Raw genomic sequence first — 17,681 nt, forward strand, 5'->3', positions numbered from 1 at the left:
TTAAATTTTCTGATATTTTAGATGCAATAGATGACAGAAATGCTTTTCATTCACTCTAGTTCAAGTTTATTTATCATCCAGTTGTACCAGTACCACCTGACGAAACAATGTTCTTCGGACCACAGTGAAAGCACACAAATACAGTACTGTACACTATTAATAAATAAATGATTGCATCTCGGAGAGTTGTTTTAGCAATTCATCAGTCAATCAGATGCCATGGGAAGTCTTGAGCACTGAGAAAATTTTGCAGGCTACAGTCCCCCATCTTTTGTGTGTAAGCACTCAGCCAAGTCCATTTAGATGGGAAGTTAAGTGTACTCCCCATTATTTCCTGAGCATCTATAAGAGTGTTTCTGACAACAGGATAGCTATAGCTTATCTGATCTTTCTAGAAATTACTTCAAAAGAAATAGGAAGTGGTTCTTTCTATTCATGCATGAGCAAATTCTAAATAAATCTGTGCCTACAACCCCAAAATGAGTAGTTAAAACATATTGTGGATACATCACATTGTTAACTTGAGGAAGAAGGCTATTAATCTTACATTATTCAAAATAAAAAATACAAATTCACACATCCTCTATCCTCAATTTTTCAAAGCTTGAAATCCTACCAGTGACTGAGAGGAATGGCAGGAAGTCACTGTGAGTGAATTTGATTACCAGTTATGTTACACCGTAGCGGCTACTACGGTAGAGCTACTAAAGTAATACAAACACACGCCAGATTAGTCAACTCAAGACTGGTTTATTCAGACTTTAAAAGCTTCTTTTATATACCGCATGTCCCGGGCTTCACGGGACAAGGAGGGATGTCACTACGAGTTTGCTGCCAAACTATGAGACTGGCAGGTTTAAATTAAGCATTGTGAGTGTCCCGCGCCTTCTGGCAGGAGACTTAGCAGATCAACATGCCGTTCCTCAGCACTCAGTATCTCTCGCGTGCGGTCCATTAGTTGAATATTCAGTTGTCCGTATTATGGTTCCACACGCCCGTAGAACAGCGCTGATGACAGATCACGAAACCACACTGTGCGCGCACTCGGCCCACTACATGGCCACTACCTCACACCCACCCCTCAGAATTGTCACCGGAAACTAAAACACCAGTTGCATGTGCCTTAGGTGGACAGCCACGTCGTCTGGGCTGGGAGCATTGAATGGGTGAAGTGGGATCCACGTGAGCAGGCTTGAGTCTGTCTACACTAAACAATTGCAAATGCCCCGCAACGTCCAAAGTAAAGACAACTCCGTCCCTCTTAATCAAGTGGAAAAGGCCCTCATATGGTCATTGAGACAGCTTGTCTGTGTACAAAAACAAAATTAGTGTTCAGGAGCAGTGAATGCACATGTTGGTTAGGGGTTCCATGCCAGCTGGTAAGAACAGGTTTCCTGCTAGTGATACCGTGTTGAAATTGTTGAAGGATATCCAGGTCAAAGTTGGTGTTGAAATGAATGTCCCCTGGAACTGTAAGGACCGTACCATAAACCATCTCTGTAAATGATGCAGACAAATCCTCCTTTAGGGCCGTGTGCACTCCCAGTAGTCATTCTTGTGCCACTAGCTGGCTTTTAATTTCCCAGCATGTAATTCAAACCAATTGTTAAATTTTCTGATATTTTAGATGCAATGGATGACAGAAATGCTTTTCATTCACTCTAGTTCAAGTTTATTTATCATCCAGTTGTACCAGTACCACCTGACGAAACAATGTTCTTCGGTCCACAGTGAAAGCATACAAATACAGTACTGTTCTTTGGCTTGGCTTCGCGGACGAAGATTTATGGAGGGGGTAAAAAGTCCACGTCAGCTGCAGGCTCGTTTGTGGCTGACAAGTCCGATGCGGGACAGGCAGACAAGGTTGCAGCGGTTGCAGGGGAAAATTGGTTGGTTGGGGTTGGGTGTTGGGTTTTTCCTCCTTTGCCTTTTGTCAGTGAGGTGGGCTCTGCGGTCTTCTTCAAAGGAGGTTGCTGCCCGCCAAACTGTGAGGCGCCAAGATGCACGGTTTGAGGCGTTATCAGCCCACTGGCGGTGGTCAATGTGGCAGGCACCAAGAGATTTCTTGAGGCAGTCCTTGTACCTTTTCTTTGGTGCACCTCTGTCACGGTGGCCAGTGGAGAGCTCGCCATATAACACGATCTTGGGAAGGCGATGGTCCTCCATTCTGGAGATGTGACCCATCCAGCACAGCTGGATCTTCAGCAGCATGGACTCGATGCTGTCGACCTCTGCCATCTCGAGTACTTCGAAGATTGCATCTCGGAGAGTTGTTTTAGCAATTCATCAGTCAATCAGATGCCATGGGAAGTCTTGAGCATTGAGAAAATTTTGCAGGCTACAGTCCCCCATCTTTTGTGTGTAAGCACTCAGCTAAGTCCATTTAGATGTGAAGTTAAGTGTACTCCCCATTATTTCCTGAGCATCTATAAGTGTGTTTCATCGACCCAAGTGGGACCGGTGAGGTGGGCCTTAAGTGCGGACTTTAGTTGCCAGTGGAAACATTCCACAAGGCCGTTGGACTATGGATGGCATGCCTAGGTGTGGTGCAGGTGTGTGCCACAAAAACAACCCATAATGCAGTGGTAAATTGTGCTCTGCGGTCCGAAATTATGTGCATTGGGACACCAAATCTAGCGGTCCAATTGATAATGAAAGCCCTAGCAGATTTCAGTGTCACTGGATGGCAATGGGATGGCCTCTGGCCAGCACATGAAATGGTCCACTACTGTTAGAATGCATCTCATGTTTTGAGATACTCGCAATGGTCCAACAATGTCCACATGCACATGTTCAAACCTCCTGCGTATCTCTGTAAAAAGCAGAAGAGGTGCCTTGGTGTGGCGCTGAATTTTGGCAGTCCGGCAGGAGGAACATGTATGTGCCCATTGAGCAACGTCTTTTTTTAATCCACGCCATATGTATTTATTTGACATGAGCTTGACTGATGTTCTGATGGACGGATGAGACAAGCCATGTATCTGGTCAAAAAGGCGTCACCTCCATGATGCTGGAATCAATGATCTAGGGTAGCCCAAAGATGCATCACAAAGTAGGGTTGGGCTGCACTGTTGTGGTGCCACCCGTTGTATGTCCAGGTTAGTAATGGCCGTACTGTATGCCTGAACATCGGGGTCTATGGCCTGTGCACTGGCCATTTCAGGAATATCGATATAGTCGGTCTGGATAGCAGATCTGCGACGAGATTGACTTTTCCTGAAATATGGCGCACGTCCATTGTGAATTCTAAAACATACGATAAGTGACACTACTCTCTTGCCAACCATGGACCTGTTATTTTGCTGAAGGCAAAAATGAGTGGCTTATGATCCGTAAACACAGTGAAATGCCGACCTTCCAAAACATATCGGAAGTGCCGCGTGGCTAGATACAATGCCAACAGCTCCCGATCAAACGTACTATATTTCAATTCCGCTGGCCTTAACTGTCAGTTGAAGAAAGTGAGGGGTTGGTAATGGCCATTGATGTACTGATGAAGAACCTCACCCACGGCCATACTCGAGGTATCAATGCTAAGCCCCAAGATAGCCTCAAGGTTAGGATGGGCGAGCACTGCTGCTTTGGCCAAAGCTTCTTTGGCATTCGTAAATGCAACCTCTGCCTCTGATGTCCAGGTAACGTCCCTGTGCTTGGTGGAGAGGATCTGAAACAGTGGTCGAAGAATATTACCAGCTGCAGGAATAAACCGGTGATAAAAGTTTATCATGCCCAGAAATTTCTGCAGTCCCTTAACCGTGGTAGGTTTGGAAAAAGCACAGACTGCGTCTACCTTGCTGGAAAAGGGAAATATACCCTCAGCCATGATCTTGTGTCCTAGGAAGTTGATGGTGAATCTGCCAAATTGATATTTGCCAGGGGACTGAATTCCTCTAGCCATTGGAAAAGGTGGCACAAATGCAGTTGGTGATCCTACTCAGTTTGACTGGCTACAAGGATGTCACCCAAGTAAATGTATGCAAACTCAAAATCCCTGCCTAAAGCGTCCATAAGCAGCTGGAAGCAGCAGCATTTTTCAATCCAAACGGCATTCTAAGAAATTCAAAAAGCTCGAAAGGAGTAATAATTGCTGTTTTAGGAATGTCATCCTTATGGATTAGTATCTGATGATAGCTCTTGACCAGATCAACTTTGGAAAAAATGCGGCAATTGTGTAGAGGGGCAGCAAAATCCTGTATATGAGGAATCAGGTACCTGTTGGGTGTAGTGACATCATTAAGCCTATGGTAATCGCTGCAAGGTCTCCATCTATCTGTTTTCTTGGCAACCATGTGTAATGGTGATGCCCAAGGACTGTTGGAGCGTCAAATGATACCCAACTCCTCCATTGCCATAAACTCTGCCGTTACTTGCAGCAGTTTATCAGGTGGAAGACGACGAACCCTGGCATGAATCAGTGGGCCTGAAGTGTCTATGTAATGAGGCACACCATGGGCTGTTTTTGAGGCATTGAAATTAGGAGGGAGAATATGGGGAAATTCGTTGAGCAGGGCAGCATAGGCATCCTTGTGCAGCGTATGTTTCCCGAGCTGGGAAACTCTCCCTTTGCTGCATGCCAAAGGGTATGTCTGAAAAGTGATGGGATGAACCAATTTCCTCCGTTTCACGCCCATCAGTAAGTCATGGGATCGTAAAAAGTCTGCACCCAAAAACGGCTGAACAACAGAATCTAGGACCACATTCCATTAGCTAAGACACAATTCCAATGGAATGTGGTCCCTTCTATTCCAACTGTGATCCGTTGCGTGCCAAATCTGGGAATGGTAGTTCCATTTGTCACTTGAAGAGCCAGGTGTTGTTTATGCGTCCTTTCAAAATAGGTTGGTGGGAGTAAACTGACCTCAGCACCTGTGTCTACAAGAAACTTGCACTTACCAGTGTCGTCTTGAAGATACAAAAGGCTGGTATTTGCGCCAGCTGCCGAGGCCACTACTGGCAGCTGGCTCTTTCATTTTCTGCCTTTTTCCTGTAATAGGTACACAGCTGGACACATTTATGGGCATTTCTTCCCCAACGACGATGGTAAAAACACCATTCTCGACACCCTCCTTCTTTGATTGAACTGCAGATATAGGAGGCTTATAGAATGTTGGAGATGTATCTGCTGCCAAAACGGGCTGTATTTGAGCAGACTCTTGTGTTGGAGTATGATAGAGCTTGTCAGCCTCCTGTGCTATGTTATGGGGATGGTGGAAATTCATGTTAGCAATGGGTACAGCGACACGAGCTGGAAGCTTGGATAGGAATTGAGTTTCAAACAGCAGGCAATGAGATTGACCATCCGCTAATGCGAGCATCTCATTCATTAGGTCAAATAGATTCCTGTCACCCAGGCCTTCCATATTCAAAAGCTGGATGCCGCGCTCATGTCTTGTCAATTCCAGTGTATCAATGAGAAACTGGCGGAACCTGGTGTACTGGTTTTCTGCCAGGGGATTGGCAATAAATTCATTTACTTAAGATGCAATAGCAGCGTCCAACGCACCTACATTATGCCAGAACTTCGTGTCCTCCGCTGTTATGCCCCGAAGACCTAACTAGGTTTCAGCCTGAATAAGCCATACCCGAGGTTAATGGGTCCAGAAAGGAGGCAAGTGAAGTCCCACTGTGTTAACTGCCGCCATGGCGGCAGCTGCCGCTGTTGCGTCCATGATAACTGTACACTCAAGCTTCAGCTGAATCTTGTAGTCGGGGTCACCAATTGTAGCGGCTACTTTAGTAGAGCTACTAAAGTAATGCAAACACACACACCAGATTAGTCAACTCAAGACTGATTTATTAGACTTTACAAGCTTCTTTTATATACCGCATGTCCCGGGCTTCACGGGACAAGGTGGGATGTCACTATGAGTTTGCTGCCGATCCACGGGACCGGCAGGTTTAAATTAAGCCTTGTGAGCATCCCATGCCTTCAAACAGAAGACTCATCAGATTAATGTGCCGTTCCTCAGCACTCAGTATCTCTCGCGTGTGGTCCATTAGGTGAGTATTCAGCTGTCCATATTATGGTTTTTGCACGCCCGCAGAACTGCATCGACGACAGTTCGCAATACTGCGTTGTGCGCCCGCTCGGCCCACTACATACTTCTAGAAACCCAGTTTGACCATCGTCATGGTTATTACTTTGCTTTCGCCATGTGGTTTTCTGTGAATTTTAAATAAAAAATGGCACCAGAGAAATGAGTTCTTGCAATGCCTAAATAACACGCAAAATTAAGCTTTTCACATCTCAGTGAGTGGAACAATAAATTAAACCACATTAACAAATGTTGTTGTCATAGGTAGAAACATAAATGAACAACCAAGACTTTCACAGCTTTGGAATCCAAGCACACACACACACATATTCTGAGGGCAAGTGAACTGACTTTGAAATGCAATGTTGCACAACTTAATTAAAAAAAAACAACTTAATTATTGCCAATCCCTTTCATTTTCTACACTATTCTAGCCCTGAATACTTTACTGCTTATGCCAAAATTTAATGCTTACATTTTGCAGAACAAGGCAGGAGTCAGCATGGGAAAACTAAGAAAATTGCCAAAGAATATTATAAAAATGCAGAGCAAGAAATTAAAGTAAGACAAATTTTAGAAATGTAACTGTAATTAAGGCAAGGTGAGGCCAGCAACTACAAATCTGAAGAATAAGCTAGAGATCCAAAACATGGTGGTGTAAAGAATAATCTTGCATTTTTCATAGAAAAACAACACATAATCACAGATATTATATTCTTTACCAATTCTATAATTTTAAATTATCATTAGGTTTGACCCCTTGCTTGAATCTCACCGACACAAAAGACACATCTTACCATCTGGTCTTTCCTCAAGTATCAGACAGCGATTCTTTTCCAAATCAAACAGACTGAAAGTAATTGACCTGTAACGTGAGCTATATTTTTTCTCCTCCACAGATACTGCCTGATCTACTGAGCACTTCTAGCAGTTTCTATTTTAATCTTAAATACCTAAACAGTTTACCTGAGCCTACTCAAAAATATAGTAATGACCTTTAAAGAATCTGTATTTAAATAACACATGGCTTGCAATTTCCTTTGTACCAAAGTATCATACAAACACAGTTAAGTATTTTTGTAAAGAGAGAAAATTAGGTTGAAGAGGAAAGCAAAAATTAAGAATTTATTTGATCAGTATTATGCATTGCTTTTTTTTTTACCTTTTCAAGTTCCTCTTCTACTGCTCGCTTCTCTCTTAAGGCTCGTTCAATCTGACCTTGTTTATCTTCACATTTCTATCAGGAGGATACATGATATCATAAAAACTGACAAAGAAATGAAACCAACCATTTCAGAGAAATTAAAAAGCAAAAACTGCAGATCCTGAAAATTCAAAATAAAAATCGATGTTGGAAATATTCAGCAGGCCGGGCTGTGGAGAGATGAACAGCATTAGCATTTCCAGTGGATGGCTTGTGAGCACAGCAGTTCTGATGAGAAATCATCCACCTGAAACATGAACTTTGTTCCTCTCTTCTGCTTGACCAACTGAATATTATCAACATTTTGTTTTTATTTCAGGAAAACATATGCTACATCTGTGACATAATTAAGGCTTTTGTCCAATTCTTCATCCAATTATTCAAATTGTCTGAATTGGCCATTCTTAGCTAATCTATCATTGAGAATTTCTCTCTGAAAGCAATAAATGAGGTTGACAAATAGGTTTCAATCGAGAGGATCTATAATAATATTTTATAACACAACAGTTTTGAAGATGGGTTGAACTTGATAATAGGCTAAAACAGATTTGTAACTATTTTCAACACCACATGATTTTCTGTAATAATAAAGCAAAAACAGTATTAAAAGCCAAAATACTGCCAGGACATCTCAGATTGTGCAAGTTCATAAATATAACTTTATTTTTCAATAATAATGGACCTTTGCACACTCAATAAAGACAAGTGGCTATTACATTGGACATCCCTGAATTGAATATAGAAGATCCTATGGCTATTTCAAAGACCAACAAAATTACAACACTGTCTCAGTGAATATTCATCCTTTCCTCAATGTGACTAAAACAAGTTATGAAATCATTCCCACATTCCATGTGGGAGCTCACTGTGTACAAGTTGGCTGCTGGCTTTAATTTACAACAGTAACTACACTTAATTTGCAGTAACTCTCTTTGTGATATCCTAACGTAGACACTTGCTCTGTGAAGAAAAAAAATTTGCTTTCCTTCTCACAAGGTACTTCTTTGCAAAAGATTTTTTTTCAGCAACTCAATGGATGTTTATCTATTAGAATTAGTATAAATAAATTTGAGTGCCATGGAATAAGTTGTCAACTCAAAGAATAGTTTGCCATCACCTCCACCGTGGCAAATTTATCCAGCCCTCATTTATGCATTCCTTATGTCTACATATTTTCCAGTGCTTTTATGACCAATATGCTACATGTCACCATATACTGTCAATATGCACACCAACACTTTGGTTTAACTTGCCTTTCCCCAGCCTACTGACAAATTAACTGAAGAACACCTAAATCTGAGATAAATAAGCAAGTGCTTCATTTAATGCTTGATCAAGCTCAGTCAGGCACGATCCAACCGGATGGGATTAACATCGACTTCTCTGGTTTCTGTTAAACCCCAGCACTCTCATCGCTCTCCCTCCCTCTCTCTCTTTCCCTTTTTCCCTTGGTCTCCTTTCACAGAGCCAAAATCAATTCTCACCTTTCCTCTCATCATATGCAATCAACACCTTTTATTGGTCTGGACTCTTCCCTGTCTTTATTCTGATACCTTCCTGTTCTTTGCTTATATCTTGAAGAGCAGCTCAGGCTCAAAATGTTGGTAATACAGTATATCTTTACCTCCAATGGATGCTGTGAGACCAGCTGAGTTCCTCCAGCATTTCTGTGTGTTTTTACTACATTCACAGTGTCTGCAGACTTTCGTGTTTCACTCAGTTGCTTTCACATCAGTTTATTGTTTGCAAGGTTGACACATTCAATTTGGTTATCACACATACCATTTGCACCGCAGTCAGCTCCTCAGTTAAACGAAAAATCTGGACATTACTTTGTTTCCTGACATTTTCAACCTGCAAGAAATAGGATGTTGAATATGTAACTGTATTCCTTTAATACATTTTACTTAAAAATTTGAATTTGCTTCAATAAGCACTGTATAAACAATAAAAATCTTAACAATAGTTCACATCTCAATATATTTTTCTCTGAAAATGCTGTATTTTAAGTTGAGTTAATCTACAGTGTCAACATCAATTAAATTATCATGCTTGGTTCATGAATAATACTTTGTTAGGACATTCATTACCTAATTTTGAAGTTATTACCTTCATCATTTTAAGAGCACTGACAATAGGCTAAAGAAGCATGCAAATTCATTTGCATAAAAATAAACAATCCTTGCAATTCTAAATGATTCTTGACTGGAATAACATATCGTCCAGCATCATCCAGGATTGTCTTAAAAAGTTATTTTCAAATTTTAACCAATTGACCCTCAGCAGTGTTCGTCATTCAATTAAGTGATTTAACAATCTTGACTTTTCATTGTTATTGGCTTCAATAACTAATTATGAACATAGGGCACACCCATGAAATGTCAATTCATTGCTCGCCACATTTCTTTGATATTCACAGGGAAATAATTACTGCACCACAATTAACAGGCTTTGGTCATTGGCTTTAATTGACTGCTGATCAGGTTTGTTAATATCATATTCCTTCTGAATATCACAAATCAGACATAAGCAAGTCATGTTGGTCATTCAGACCTGATGCAGTCAATTTTGTGGAAGTGGAACTGCCTTTGACGAAGTTCATTCTGAGTTAGCAATATATTGTAAATTTTAAAGAAAATGTAGATCTGGTACTTTGAAGAGATTATGGGAATAACTCAAAGGTTCAAATGTATCCACATTAAAGGTTTTTTTTAAATTCCACATACATTAAGTGGTCTATTAAGAAATCTTGTGGACAGACAAGCCTTACTATTAATGGAAAACAAAGTATTATGATAATTTTCCTCAGATTTAGAATATTTATCCTTGGTTATTCTCAACGTCTTCCAACATGATTAAACAACATTTCCCAACACCTTGAAGTTGTCAAAGTGGAAAACTAATAAGCAAACTGAAATGTTGAAGTATCAAAGTGCTTGTGTTTTATATTTTCCACTTATTTTTAATACTGCTACCACACTAAACATTTTGTTAGGTCTACATGTTTAACTCTCAATTAGTAATAGTAGAAAAGTACAGTAACTTGACTTAACCTCCTTTTTGGTTTGGGCAGTAGCTTCTTGAATAAGATGATTTATGGCTTCTTTCATTTTTACCACTTCTTCTTCCTTTTGTCTTTCACGTAGTAAAACCTGAATGTTTTGCAAAAGTGGGCAAAAAAATGATCAAAATGAACAAATTTGGTGACACCATATTTAATTTTATGATATGTAAAGTGGCAAAAATTAAAATGTTACCATTTATATAATTCTGAAATGTTAAACAAAGATGATATTGATTTTGTTAAGTTGTTTGTCTGACAGTTCATCTAAACTAATCCAAAAATGACATTAACTTAACAATGGGAGATTTAAAACATTATCTCTTCCTCCTTCCACCTATTTTGTAAATTTTTCTCACTTTATTTTATACATTAATTGCAGTCAACCTTATTACACGTTCTGGTTCTAAACTAATATTGATGCTATCACAAGACTGAATATAACTAACTCTGCAAAAAAAATGCACCATTTCTGAAGATTACAGGTATTCATTGCTTAACAACGTCCGACTGCATATACATCTGTGGTCCCATGATTATTCAGTTACCGCGAGCAAGTCCGCAGCAATTCAGACAAAGCGATCACTAGCTATAGGAAATTGTACATTGTATACCCACACTGATCCAACTGTCCTGCTCTCTCCCCTCAGCCCTGTGCCAATCCCCACACTGATCTCACTCCCCCATTCTCTCCCCCCAGTCCATGTCAGTTCACACACCGATTCCATTACCCCACTCTCTCCCCCCTGCCCATGTCAGTTCACACACTGATTCCACTGGCCCACTCTCTCCCCACAGCCCTGCGTCAGTCCCCACACTGATCCCACTACCTCTCTCGCTCTCTTCACAGCCCTGTGTCAGTCTCCACACTGATCCCTACTTACAAATAAAAAGTTTACAGGTACACCACAGTATTCCATATAGCTTTGCTAAGCATAAAATATGGTGTTCCCACAATGTCCACTTTGTATAACACCAAATTTCACAGAACGTATCGAGGATTTTAAGTGACGCATACCTGTGTATCATTCCAATGTATCTCTCCTATTTTTCTTTCCTGAATCTATTCAACATAAAATTCAACACTTCCAAATGTCTCATTCTCGTATCCTATGCTGCACATTCACTTATTCATCAATCCTGTGCTTCTCACATACTTGGATCAACCAACAACTTTAAGTCCACTCTCCATAATGTTTGAGACAAAAACCTTTTTCTTTTATTTGCCCCTTTAATCCCCAATTTGTAATCAAACAATTCACATGCAAATAAAGTGCAATTTCAAATTTTATTCAAGGTTATTTGTATACATTTTGGGTTGACCATGTGAAATTACAGCACTTTTTATACATAGCACCCTCATTTCAGGGCACCATAATGTTTTGGACATTTGGTTTCACAGATGTTTTTTGAGTACTCAGCTAGCTATGTTTAATTGCTTCATTGGTGCAGGTATAAGTGATCTTGGCTTACTTTTAAGCTTTAGATCTCCTTTGTAGTCTGTAGTTGCCATTTTTCAACATGAAGACCAGAGTTATGCCAAAGTTGACAAAGCCAGTGAAAAACAAGAATATAACTATATGACACATCACCCAAACCTTAGGACTACCAAAATCAACAGTTTTGAACATCATTAAGGAGAAATAGTGTACTGGTGAGCTCAGTAATTGCAAAGGGACGGGTATTTCACAGAAGGCCTCTACTGCTGATGACAGAAGAATTCTCATCATGATGAAGAAAAAAAAAGTCCCAAACATATCTCTGACAAATCAGGATGACTCTTCAGGAGGCAGGTGTGAGATTACGGTCTGAAGAAGACTTCATGAAGAGAAATACAGAGGCTCCACTAATTACCACAGAAAGGATGGCCAAGAAGTATTCAAAAGAGCTTCAAAAGAATTCTGGAAAAAGTTTTTATGGACAGTAGAGACCAAAATTAACCTGTACCAGAGTAATGACAAGAACAAAGTGTGGAGGCATAAAGGAACTACGTTTACCACAGTTTGCATCTTGCAATGTAGCCTCTGTATTTCTATTCATGAGGCCTCCTGCAGTCAGTAGCTATTGACATATCCACACTTGCCTCCTGAAGAGTGTTTCTGATCTGTCAGACAAGTGTTTGGGGATTTTTCTTCCTTTTGATGAGAATTCTTCTGTCATCAGTAGTGGCGGTCTTCCTTGGAATATCAATCCCTTTGGATTACTGAGCACAGTTCTTAATGATGTTCCAAACCAGTGATTTTGGTAATCTGAAGGATTGGTTTTTTTTTTTTTTTTTTTTTTTTTTAAATTTTTTTTATTTTTCACACCATAAATCACATTAGCCATGATATACACAATTTCTTTTTCACACATATACAGTGACTTTTTCTCCCCCCCCCCTTTCCTCCCAAACCACCCCCCCACCCCCCCTCTCATCCATTTTAGGTATACAATCTAGGTTGCATTAATCCAGTCAGACAATGTTGTCATTCAACAAAATTACACCAGAAATTCTACTGAGTCCATTCTTTTCTTTCCTTCTCCTTCCATCAACTTAGGTAATGTTTGTCCCCGGTAGGTTTTCGCTATTGTATTTAATGTAAGGCTCCTATACTTGTTCGAATATTTCAATATTATTTCTTAACCAATATGTTATTTTTTCTAATGGAATACATTTATTCATTTAAATTTGGTAGTTTATTCCTTTTAATTTGGTTATGTATTCCATTAATATTTAAAGACATATAGTTCAGCGTAGCCCTTTTATATTTTGTTTATCTTCTCTTTCCGTTTTTCCATCATTACCTTTCCTCCTTTTCCATTTCTGTTTTCTTATTTTCAACTCTTTATAAGACAACATTCCTACAACATCCAACATTTTCCTTATTCTCCTATTTCTATCTTATTTATTCCCAATCTCCCATTCACCTCCTGAGTTGTCCTTTATCCCTTGTCGGACAACCACATCTCCCCTCTCCATTTGGATTTGCGAATCCACTCGCAAGCGTCAACTGATTTTGCAGTGACCGCTATTTCCCCCCACCCCGCCTCCCCCAGAAAAGATTTCACTTTTCATATGTCACAAAGGTCACTCTTTTAATTCCCTCCTTATTCTCTCTATTCCATTACCTTCCCTTATTAATTCTTGTCTATACTATCTATATTTTCCTCTAAGTACAGATACATTCATGTATGCTCCTTGTCTCTATTCACTCTTATACCTCTTTACCCGCATACATATCAATCGTGATCATTTTTACTCTCATTACCCGTCTTCATCCCTCAGTCTATTTTTGTCTTTACCCACATACATATCAATTGTGATCATCTTAACTCTCATTACCCGTCTTCCTCCCTCAGTCTATTTTTGTAATTGTTCTGCAAATTTTCGTGCTTCTTCTGGATCCGAGAATAGTCTGTTTTGTTGTCCTGGAATAAATATTTTCAATACCGCTGGATGCTTTAGTATGAATTTATACCCTTTCTTCCATAAAATCGCCTTTGCTGTATTGAACTCTTTTCTCTTCTTTAGGAGTTCAAAACTTATATCTGGATAAATGAAGATTTTTTGCCCTTTATACTCCAGTGGTTTGTTGCCCTCTCTTACTTTTTCCATTGTCTTCTCCAGTACCTTTTCTCTTGTAGTATATCTTAGGAATTTTACTACAATCGATCTTGGTTTTTGTTGTGGTTGTGGTTTAGAGGCCAATACTCTATGTGCCCTTTCTATTTCCAATTCTTGCTGTAGTTCTGGACATCCTAGGGTCTTAGGGATCCACTCTTTTATAAACTCCCTCATATTCTTGCCTTCTTCATCTTCCTTAAGGCCCACTATCTTTATGTTATTTCTTCTGTTATGGTTTTCCATTGTATCTATTTTTTGAGCTAGTAGTTCTTGTGTCTCTTTAGTTTTTTTATTAGATTTCTCCAATTTCTTTTTTAAGTCTTCTACCTCCATTTCTGCTGCTACTGCCCGCTCTTCCATCTTGTCCATTTTCTTTCCCATTTCTGTTAAGGTCATCTCCATTTTATTTATTTTCTCTTCTGTGTTGTTTATTCTTTTTCTTAAATCCTTAAATTCCTGTGTTTGCCATTCTTTAAATGATTCCATGTATCCTCTAATAAGAGCAAGTATATCCTTTACCTTGCCTCTCTTTTCTTCTTCTATTTCACCATACTCTTCCTCTTCTTCTTCCTCTGGGTTGGCCATCTGTTGTTTCTTTGTTGCCCTTTCCTCCTCTTCTATCTTGTTTCTGTTGTCTTCTGTGGTCTCTTCTTGCTGCAGGTGTTCTGCAGCTGTCGTTGCCGGCTGTGGAGATCGACTCCCCAGCTGGTCCCCCCTCCCGTCGGTGTGTTTTTTTTCATTCGCATCGCGCATGCGCGAAACTTCGCGCATGCGCGGTTGCGCACTTTTACTCGGCTCTGCGAGCCATTTTTGTAGTCCATTATTTACCGACCTGAGGGAGCGGGTTTCTCTCTCCGCAGCGGGCCTCTTCGGACAGGTAAGGCCTTCACCTTTTTCCTCCTTTGTCTTCTCTTCCTCTCTTCTTACCGTTGCTTTCGACTTTTCTTTTTTTGTCGCCATCTTCTTTCCACCTTTATACTCACTTTTCTGTAACTTTTATTTCTGTGCCTTTGTGTTTTCTCTCGTTTTTCCCGACTTTTCTGGAGAGGGCTGGAGTTCACCGTCCGGCCACTACTCCATCGCGTGACTCCTCCCTGAAGGATTGGTTGATGTCTCTATTTTATTCTTGTTTTTCAGCCTCATAATGGCCTCTTTGACTTTCATTGCCACAATTCTGGTCTTTGTGTTGAATAAAAGCAACTACAGACTCCAAAGGGGATTAAAAGCTTAAAAGCAAGCCTAGCTCTCTTATACCTGCACCAATGAAGCAATTAAACATTTCTGAGTAATCACAAACACCTGGGAAGCCAAATGTCCCAAACATTATGGTGCCCTGAAATAAGGGGACTATGTAAAAAAAGCACTGTGATTTCTACACAGTCAAACCAAAATGTATTACTTTTGAATTGTTTGGTTCAAAATTAAAAATTGAGGATCAGAGGGGGAAATAAAGCCGGGGGAGGGGGTGGAAATGTCTTTGTCCCAAACATTATGGAGGGCACTGTATGTGTTTAATTTTCTTCAAGTTATCAGCCTCTCTTCTTTTGCTGTGCATCAACATTCAAACTTCATTCCTGAGCTTGACCATTCATAAATCTCCAGAGGAGAATACTCTTTTGAGATTTTGGACCAACATTTCAATTTTCTTTCCTCTATCCATTAAACTTTGAACCTCTAATTTACCTTTCAGGTTAAAAGCTAATTTTTCCTCTATGTAGCTATAAATTACAAGATGCTTTTCAAAAATTACAAAACAATATCTTCAAATACATTCACATTCACTCAAAATTTACATATGGACTGAAAGAAAATGAGATTCAGATTTATTGTCAGAGTACACACATGACATCATATACAACCCTGAGATTCTTATTCTACAGGTGAGGCAAAATTACCATTTATTGGTCAAGCAAAAAAAAAACCATGCAGCGTATGCATGTAAACAAATAAAGAATTGTAAACAGATAATGAATGTAAACAAACTTACTGTGCCATAGAGAGAATTTAATAAAAATTAATAAAGAGCACAAATTAGAGTCCTTAAATGAGTCCCTGATTGAGTTTGGTGTTGAAGAGTCTGATGGTGGAGGGATAGCAGCTGGTTCTGACCCTGGTGACATGCGTCTTGTGTTACCAATACCTCTTTCCTGATGGTAGCAGTGAGAACAGATGTGCTAGGTGATGCGGATCCTTGACAATTGCCGCTGCTCTCTGATAGTAGGGTTCTCTTTAGATGTTCTTGATAGTGAGGAAAGTTTTGCTTGTAATGTCTTGGGGTGCGTCCATTACCATTTGGAAAGCTTTACACTCAGGGGTATTGGTGTTCCAATACCAGAAGTAATCCATGGTTACTTAAAATTATGAGAATTTTATTAATATTCCAAACTGCTTTCAATAAAAATATGAAACAATATCTCCTACAGCTCGTTTTACGGGCTTAAAAACCTCACCTGATCTTTCTGTAAGTTTGCTTCTTCAAGGAGTTGCATGCTGTCTCGAACCTTGGCCACTGCCTCGTATTTTTCATCTTCTGCCTGAGCGTATTTTTCCTGAAGTTTACCAATTTGCAGTTCAAAACTATACTTTTCTTTTTGCAACTTTTCTGCAACTTGTGTAGCTGCCTGTAATCTATAAAAACAATGGATTATGCAACTCGAGGATATATGTACTTGTCTTCTCAGTTAAAATATGTTGGCTTATGTAAGAGCATTGGAAAACATTGAAGTCCCTCAAATTTACTTACCCATTTGAATTGCATCTACAGATTGTGGTTGCATAACTTTTAATGTTCTGGTCAATTAAAAATCTCCATTCTGACATTTTCAATTGACCTTATCTCAATAGATGGTAGTGAGAATTCCAGATTTCTACAAATTATTGGTACTTGGCATTTCTTCCAAGTTACCTTGCTCTAATTTTAAGGTTATGCCTTTTTGTTCTTGATTATTCCCAGAGGAAATAGCTGTTTGACTGGATCACCCTTCAACTTCTGCACTCAAGTGAATATAAAATTAGTTGCTATAACCTGTTCTTACAAATCTTATTGTTAAAACAGTACTGCATACTCGCTTTACCAAGCTATATTTTTTGGATATTTTTCCTTGGAACTAAATGCAATTGTAACTTTTTATAATGATCAGGTTTATATAGCGAACATCAGTATATCCTGTTACATTCCAGCTCTGCATTCAAGAGCAATCACTATGAAACATTTTGTGTCTGTTAGTATTGTGTGATTTCTGTACTTATTAGGTCTATATTAGGTGTAGGGAAAACAGATAATAAATTAATTTTTGCAGCTAGGTCCTCCATTGAAATTTTCCATAAAAAAGCAAATTATGTAAATTTTTCATGAACAGAACAATGGGCATTGAATGATGCACTTTCTTCTTTGCAAAGTCCTCAATTTACACTAATGAATTGCAGTCATTTATCTCAAATTTCACATTTAGCTTCACCAGGGTGGCACGGTTAGTGTAGCAATTAGTTCAATGCTATTACAGTGTTGGCGACAGGTGTTCAAATCTGGCACTGTCTTAAGAGTTTGTATGTTCTCCCTGTGATGGCCTGGGTATCTTCCTGGTACACTGGTTTCCTCTCACATTTCAAAGACATTTAGGTTTAGTAGGTTAATTAGTCACATGGGTATATTTGGGCAGTGAGGGCTCGTCGCCAGAAGGACCTGTAGCCATGCTGCATCTACAAATTAAATTAAGAAATCATCAACATGCAATTAGTATTATAGAGCCTAATACAATGTCTGCTGATGGTTTA

At 39.5% G+C, this 17,681-nt stretch overlaps 1 protein-coding gene across 4 annotated transcripts in view; it reads right to left on the minus strand.

Annotated features, from left to right (window-relative positions):
* Nucleotides 1-17,681, minus strand: part of sclt1 (sodium channel and clathrin linker 1) — a 189,831-nt gene that overhangs the window by 71,247 nt on the left and 100,903 nt on the right. For all 4 annotated transcript variants that reach the window (XR_011353954.1, XR_011353956.1, XR_011353955.1 and 1 more), the window contains exons 13-16: nt 16,358-16,535; nt 10,293-10,391; nt 9,022-9,093; nt 7,198-7,272 (exon numbers count right to left, since the gene is read on the minus strand). Coding sequence is in view for 1 of the 4 variants with exons in the window: in XM_069925989.1 (XP_069782090.1) it covers nt 7,198-7,272; nt 9,022-9,093; nt 10,293-10,391; nt 16,358-16,535 (424 nt within the window). In the remaining 3 variants the exon portion in view is untranslated. The remainder of the gene's footprint in view (nt 1-7,197; nt 7,273-9,021; nt 9,094-10,292; nt 10,392-16,357; nt 16,536-17,681) is intronic.

This window comes from Narcine bancroftii, chromosome 3 (assembly GCF_036971445.1).
Source record: "Narcine bancroftii isolate sNarBan1 chromosome 3, sNarBan1.hap1, whole genome shotgun sequence".
In the NCBI taxonomy this organism is placed as follows: domain Eukaryota; kingdom Metazoa; phylum Chordata; class Chondrichthyes; order Torpediniformes; family Narcinidae; genus Narcine; species Narcine bancroftii.